Source organism: Amblyraja radiata, chromosome 31, assembly GCF_010909765.2.
Source record: "Amblyraja radiata isolate CabotCenter1 chromosome 31, sAmbRad1.1.pri, whole genome shotgun sequence".
In the NCBI taxonomy this organism is placed as follows: domain Eukaryota; kingdom Metazoa; phylum Chordata; class Chondrichthyes; order Rajiformes; family Rajidae; genus Amblyraja; species Amblyraja radiata.
In genome coordinates, this window is record NC_045986.1 from 28,723,854 (window position 1) to 28,731,728 (window position 7,875).

Sequence of the window (7,875 nt, forward strand, 5' to 3'; positions counted from 1 at the left end):
CTGGAGAAACTCGGAGGGTGAGGCAGCATCTATGGAGCGAAGGAATAGGTGACGTTTCGGGTCGAGACCCTTTGGGTCTCGACCCGAAACGTCACCTATTCCTTCCAAAGAGAGTATCGACCCAAGACGTCACCTATTTCTTCCCAGGAGGGTCTGGACCCGAAACGTCACCAATTCCTTCGTTCCACACCCTCAAAAAATGCTGGAGGAACTCACCCGCTGAGTTTCTCCAGCATTTTTTGTCTACCTGTTACTTAGCTTAGATTGGTCTAGTTTCCAGATACAGCACAGAAACAGGCCCTTCGGCCCGACCAGCGATCGCCGCGCACACTAACACTATCCTACACACACTTGGGACAATTCCCGGAGGTTTTTGTCAGTCTCCCTACCTGCTTCCACTACCTGCAACCTCCGGCAACCACCTGCAACCTCCGGGAACCGCACGGAAACCTTGGGTGGGGCGCAAAGTCTCCAGAGGTTTCCGTTCAGGTTTCCTATAAGTGGGACAGGGGCATTAATAAAAGGGTTTGAAGAATATGGGCCAAAATGCAGGCAAATAAGACGAGCTTAGATGTTTATTTTGGGTCTTCTGGATGAGTTGGGCCGAATGGTCTGCTTCTACACTGGTATTATTATGAAACTTATTCTTAAACTGCGGCCCCTGGTTCCGGACCCCCCCCAACAGGCCCTTCGGCCCACCGAGTCCGTCTCGACCACCCGTAATAAATCGTTACATGAAAGTTTACAGCAGAAACTAAGTGCTCATGGAGTTGAGAATAAGATGTCGGAGCGGGCGGAAGGTTGGGTAATATTCTGAGAATCGAGTCGGGATAAATGCAGCATTGTCAAGTTGGCAAGCAGGAACTCGCCTGGTGCCTCAGGAACTGCAGTTAGCGCTGCAGTTACTTAGTGACTCAGATGAAAGGACCTGGTAATATTTCCACGTTGCTCCCCCTTGCCAGCAACTCCCACACACATCATGTTCAGAAATAGGATTCAAGATTCAAGTGAGTTTATGTGTCCCAGATAGGACAATGAAATTCTTGCTTTGCTTCAGCACAACAGAACATAGTAGGCATGAATACAGAACAGATCAGTGTGTCCATATACCATTATATAAATATATACATACATCAATAAATAAAACAGATAAAGTGCAAATAAACAGATAATGGGCTATTAATGTTCAGAGTTTTGTCCAAGCCGAGTTTAATAGCCTTGGTTCTTGGTTCTTGGTCCTCCAAAATATTCCAAATGGAATTTAAACTGGAGGTGGTGAAGGGAGGGCTTAAGCCAGAAAGGGTTATTGGGAAGAAAGAGCTACTTTAAATTTAGTTGCATCTGGTTGGGTAACTATACTAGGGTGGAGACTATTCCATGTTTTAATTGTGCGTGGGAAGAATGAATTGCTGTACACATCTGTCTTTGTAGCTGGGATCACAAATTGGATCGAAAGCCTGATGGCTGTGGGGAAGTAGCTATTCCTGAACCTGGACGTTGCAGTCTTCAGGCTCCTGTATCTTCTACCTGAAGGTAGCGGGGAGACGAGTGTGTGGCCAGGATGGTGTGGGTCCTTGATGATGCTGCCAGCCTTTTTGAGGCAGCGACTGCGATAGATCCCCTCGGTGGTAGGGAGGTCAGAGCCGATGATGGACTGGGCAGTGTTTACTACTTTTTGTAGTCTTTTCCGCTCCGCAACCGGTCAGCATGCTCTCTACTGTGCACCTGTAGAAGTTCGAGAGAGTCCTCCTTGACAAACCGACTCTCCGTAATCTTCTCAGGAAGTAGAGGCACTAGAAGTCGAAAGCTAGGTGGGAAATAATTCTGAAGAAGATATGAAATATTGACAAGTAACTGAGTTTGTGGACAAAATATTGCAGGGGGTGTTCAATGAAGCCTCATAGGTCCCATGTAATTTGTGCAAAAACATAGAAACATAGAAAATAGGTGCAGGAGTAGGCCACTCGGCCCATCACCACCATTCAATATGATTATGGCTGATCATCCAGAATCAGTACCCCGTTCCAGCTTTCTCCCCATATCCCTTGATTCCATTAGCCCAAGAGCTCTATCTAACTCTTTGTTGAAAACATCCAGTGAATTGGCCTCCACTGCCTTCTGTGGCAGAGAATTCCGCAGATTCACAACTCTCTGGGTGAAAATGTTTTTCCTCATCTCAGTGCTAAATGGACTGGCCCTTATTAGTAAACTGTGTGTGACCCCTGGTTCTGGACAGAATATCAGGAACAGGATATTATTGACTGGTAGACAAAAATGCTGGAGAAACTCAGCAGGTGAGGCAGCATCTATGGAGCAAAGGAATGGGTATTCATTTATTCACCTATTCATTTTTGTTTACCTTCGATTTTTCCAGCATCTGCAGTGTTTTCTTAACCCTGAAATGTGTTCAGTCCATTCGCTCCTCAGATGCTGCCTGACCTGCTGAGTTCCTCCAGCGCTTTTCCAGTTTCCTGCATCTGCAGTTTCTCGTATCTCGAACTCCTCCTTCCATTTCTCATGTCTCCTGTAACCTTATCTTCTCCCCCTTGTCAAGCACTTTGGGGGTGTCAAGACAAGTCAAGTCTATTGTCTTCTGTAGAGGTGAGATGCAGATGCAATGAGAGAATGGAGCAGCTGGGCTTGTACACTCTGGAGTTTAGAAGGATGAGAGGGCATCTTATTGAAACATATAAGATTCTTAAGGGTTTGGACACGCTAGAGGCAGGAAACATGATCCCGATGTGGGGGGAGTCCAGAACCAGGGGCCACACACAGTTTAAGAATAAGGAGTAAGCCATTTAGAACGGAGATGAGGAAACACTTTTTCTCACAGAGAGTTGCGAGTCTGTGGAATTCTCTGCCCGGAGGCCGGTTCTCTGGATGCTTTCAAGAGAAAGCTAGATAGGGCTCTTCAAGATAGCGGAGTCAGGGGATATGGGAAAAAGGCAGGAACGGGGCACTGATTGGGGATGATCAGCCACGATCACATTGAATGGCGGTGCTGGCTCGAAGGGCCGAATGGCCTACTCCTGCACCTATTGTCTATTGTCTATTCAGCAGCTTCACTGGTCCAGAGACAAGCACATCAAGAACCATAAATCATACATTAATTAAATGTCAATTATACATCGTTATATTAAAGATGTTCTATTAATTATTAATCGTCGTGGTATTGTGAAGATTGCCAGACAGATTACATAGACAATAGGTGCAGGAGGAGGCCATTCGGCCCTTCGAGCCAGCACCGCCATTCATTGGGATCATGGCTGATCGTCCCCAATCAATAACCCGTGCCTGCCTTCTCCCCATATCCCTTGATTCCACTAGCCCCTAGAGCTCTATCTAACTCTCTCTTAAATCCATTCAGTGACTTGGCCTCCACTGCCCTCTGTGGCAGGGATTTCCACAAATTCACAACTCTCTGGGTGAAAAGGTTTTTTTTCTAAGACTGTGGCCCCTGGTTCTGGACTCGCCCAACATTGGGAACATTTTTCCTGCATCTAGCTTGTCCAGTCCATTTATAATTTTATATGTTTTTATAAGATTCCCCCTCATCCTTCTAAACTCCAGTGAATACAAGCCTAGTCTTTTCAATCTTTCCTCATATGACTGTCCCTCTATCCCAGGGATCAATCTCGTGAACCTACGCTGCACTGCCTCAATCACAAGGATGTCCTTCCTCAAATTAGGAGACCAGAACTGTACACAATACTCCAGATGTGGTCTTACCAGAGCCCAATACAACTGCAGAAGCACCTCTCTACTCCTTTAATGAAATCCTCTTGTTATGAAGGTCAACATTCCATTAGCTTTCTGATTCCTAACAATAAAATTCAGCCATCGTCCTCTTTAGAAGATTGCGGGGGGATCTTATAGAAACTTACAAAATTCTTAAGGGGTTGGACAGGCTAGATGCAGGAAGATTGTTCCCGATGTTGGGGAAGTCCAGAAGAAGGGGTCACAGTTTAAGGATAAGGGGGAAATCTTTTAGGACCGAGATGAGAAAAACATTTTTCACACAGAGAGTGGTGAATCTGTGGAATTCTCTGCCACAGAAGGTAGTTGAGGCCACAGTTCATTGGCTATATTTAAGAGGGAGTTAGATGTGGCCCTTGTGGCTAAAGGGATCATGCGGTATGGAGAGAAGGCAGGGATGGGATACTGAGTTGGATGATCAGCCATGATCATATTGAATGATGGTGCAGGCTTGAAGGGCCGAATGGCCTCTACTCCTGCACCTATTTTCTATGTTTCTATGTTTCTTTGTTCACCCGCGGTGGGACGACATGTTGCACTGGGTTGAAGATGTCACGTTTTTCTATTATTTAAGTCTTGTTCTCCTCTCAGGGAGGAAGATGCGGGTTTACTCGACAGACAGCCCGAGCGAGGAGTCGTTAAGCAGCGGCAGCGTGGACTGCGAGTCCATGTTCACGGGGACCCTGTTTGACGACGACTCGAAGGACAATGATTTCCTCAACCAGAGCTTCTCGCTGGATGACGAGACTGAACCTTCGGACTCTAGTGGCGGTGAGCAGCCGCTCGCCATCCCAATGCCCGGGATGGAGCCGGAGCCGGAGACGGAGACGGAGCCGGAGACGGAGACGGAGACCAAAGGGGAACTGATTGTCCAGGGCCAGACCCAGCCTGTCGCTGCCTGCCTGGAGCAAGAGAAGCGGCGGTTCTCCGCTTCCGAACTGATAAACAGACTTCATCTCTCGCAGAAGAAAGTGGCGCAGGCCCTGAAACTCAGCAAATCCTTGACGGGGATATCTCTCTCCCGGGAAAAGTTGACTAACATCGTCTCTGCTGAAGGTAAGGTCATCAGTTTATAAATGAATAGACAACAGACAATAGGTGCAGGAGTAGGCCATTCGGCCCTTCAAGCCAGCACTGCCATTCAATGTGATCATGGCTGATCATCCCCAATCAGTACCCCGTTCCTGCCTTCTCCCCATATCCCCTGACTCCACTATTTTTAAGAGCCCCATCTAGCTCTCTCTTGAAACTATCCAGAGAACCGGCCTCCACCGCCCTCTGAGGCAGAGAATTCCACAGACTCACCGCTCTCTGTGAGAAAAAGTGTTTCTTCTTCTCCATTCTAAATGGCTTACTCCTTATTCTGAAACTGTGTGTGGCCCCTGGTTCTGGACTCCCCCCAACATCGGGAACATGTTTCCTGCCTCTAGCGTGTCTAGAGTGAAGAAGGGTCTCGACCCGAAACGTCGCCTATTCCTTCGCTCCATAGATGCTGCCTCACCCGCTGAGTTTCTCCAGCATTTTTGTCTACCTTAAGGTTTTAAGGTCATCAGTTCCAGAATTAGGCCATTCGGCCCATCAAGTCTACTCCGCCATTCAATCATGGCTGATCTAGATTTCCCTCCTAACCCCATTCTCCTGCCTTCTCCCCATAATCCCTGACACCTGTACTAATCAAGAATCTATCTATCTCTGCCATTGTCCATTGACTTGGCCTCCACAGCCGTCTGTGGCAATGAATTCCACAGATTCACCACCCTCTGACTAAAGAAATTCCTCCTCGTCTCCTTCCTAAAGGAACGTCCTTTAATTCTGAGGTTATGGCCTCTGGTCCTAGACTCTCCCACTAGTGGAAACATCCTCTCCACATCCACTCTATCCAGGCCTTTCACTAGTTCAATGGGTTTTTACTGTCACGGGTACCAAGGTACAGTGAAATATATAATTTTGCATTCAGCTCAGCAACCAAGACTATCCCTGTGCCTAAGTGAGCACAGGTGGTGCAGCGGTCGAGTTTCTGCCTCACAGAGACCCGGGCTCCACCCTGACTACAGATGCTGTCTGTACGGAGTTTGCACGTTCTCCCCGTGACCTGCGTGGGTTTTCTCCGAGATCTTCGGTTTCCTCCCACACGTGCAGGTTTCTTAGTGAATTGGATTGGTATAAACTGGGTGCGGACTCAGTGCGCTGAAGGGCCTGTTTCCGCGCTGTGTCTCTCAACCAAACCAAACAGCCCACGTGCTAGAGGTGCCATTGTAGCTCCATTTTATAGACCCAGGCTGCAGTTGGCCACAGAGGCCGTGGCTTCCATTTTGTTCGTCCCACTAACCGATGTCCCTCTGCTTTCCAGGCCCTCCACCGCCCACGTTCCTCAAGGGCGCAGAAGGTAAGACCCCCGCGCGGTTCTGCTCAACCGGTTATTGGCCGCAGTTGCCAATTTCTGGCACCGTTTTCAAAAGGAAAAAGTCCAAAGTCCAAAGTCGGGCCCGTGTGCTGGATGTACTGGGGTGGCTACCGATCCAGGCGAGGCCCAGGCTTCTGCAGGGCCTACTCCGTTACACACTCGGCCTGGCTCGGCCTGGCGACCATCGTCCCTCTCCTCGCTCTGTGTCCCAGGGAGGGGTGTATCTAGGGTCACCAACTGTCCCGTATTAGCCGGGACATCCCATATATTGGGGCTAAATTGGTTTGTCCCGTACCGCCCCTTATCCCGTATTTGACTGCTGCAACTCGGGTCGAGGGGACTGTCGGGTCGGAGCGCCGCATCCGGCCCCGCCTCACCCGTGCGCCTCACCCGTGCATCCCATGGAGTGCAGCAGCAGCAGCAGCAGCAGCAGCAGAAGCAGCAGCAGCAGCAGCAGCAGCAGCACCTCGCCCGTGGCCCCGTCGGTCAGTCGGCAGCCCGGCCTAGCTGTCCGACCTTCGGACCTTCGCTTACCGCCGACACCACCGCCACCCCTCTTTCTCACGGCCGATCATCGGTTCATGAGTTGGACGTGGCGCCGGACTTTGCGCGAGGCCCCCGGGCCAAAACTCCTCAGCTGGCCCGCCGGCTGGGCTTTGTGTGCAGTCCAGCACCCGGGCCCAACTCATCATTCACCCAGCCACGGCCGAGTCGGTCAACGAATTGCCGTGGGGAATTTGTCCCGTATTTTGACCTTTTGTCCCCTCTTTGGGAGCGGGGAAAGTTGGTGATCCCAGTCTAGAGTGTGGGGAGAGAGCGGGAGGGGGAATTGTTTGTGCGTTGTGGGGCGCTGCCCAGGGTGTGTCAGGCCAACTGTTGTCATGCTCGAAGCAGCAACAATCCCACTGTGAGAGTGGACTCTTGCAACCACTCACCAACTACACAGTTCAGACCCAAAGTCCACAATGATATTCTCCAACCACAGCAACAAAAGTTTCGGTTAGTTTCAGTTTCAGTCAAAGATCCTCTAGCGGAGCAAGATCACCCACTCGACGAAAAAGACGTAGTACGGTCGTGGGTAATTTTCGGCCCCATTTCCGTAACCGGCTTCCGTCTCCGCACCAAAGATCCCGTAGCGGAGCAAAGATACTAGTGCGGAGACGGAAGCCGGTTACGGAAACATCCTCGTAAAAATAAAAGTTATTTGGGAAAAATCTTCTCCTCATTTTCAGAATTATAATTTATTAACACAAACTGTTCCCCCGCAACGTTGATTACACTGCGAGTCGGGTCGGGTCGGGTCCGGTTACGGAAATGGATGAAAAAAAGTCCCACGTTCCGCTCCGTTGCGTACTACACGTCAGCCCATTGCATTTAGCAGGAGTGGTCTATCTTGCTCCGCTATAGGTTCTTTGGTTTCAGTCTCAATTCAGTGGGGCAGCTGTAGAGTTGCCGCCTCACAGCACCAGAGACTCGGATTCGATCCTGATTACTGGTGCTGCCGGTACAGAGTTTGCACGTTCTCCCCAAGTGGGACCAAGTAGGTTTCCTCCAGCGTTTAGTTTAGTTCAGAGATACAGCATGGAAACAGGCCCTTCTGCCCACCAGGTCCGCGCCAACCAGCGGCCCCCGCACACTAACACTATCCGACACACACTAGGGACAGTTTTACATTAACATCAAGCCAAGTAACCTGCAGACCGGCACGTCTTTGG

At 49.7% G+C, this 7,875-nt stretch overlaps 1 protein-coding gene across 1 annotated transcript in view; it reads left to right on the forward strand.

The window, feature by feature from the left end:
• Window positions 1-7,875, forward strand: part of LOC116990312 — a 58,253-nt gene that overhangs the window by 23,610 nt on the left and 26,768 nt on the right. The window contains exons 3-4 of the mRNA XM_033047820.1: window positions 4,348-4,812; window positions 6,107-6,346. Of these exons, the coding sequence (XP_032903711.1) occupies window positions 4,348-4,812; window positions 6,107-6,346 (705 nt within the window). The remainder of the gene's footprint in view (window positions 1-4,347; window positions 4,813-6,106; window positions 6,347-7,875) is intronic.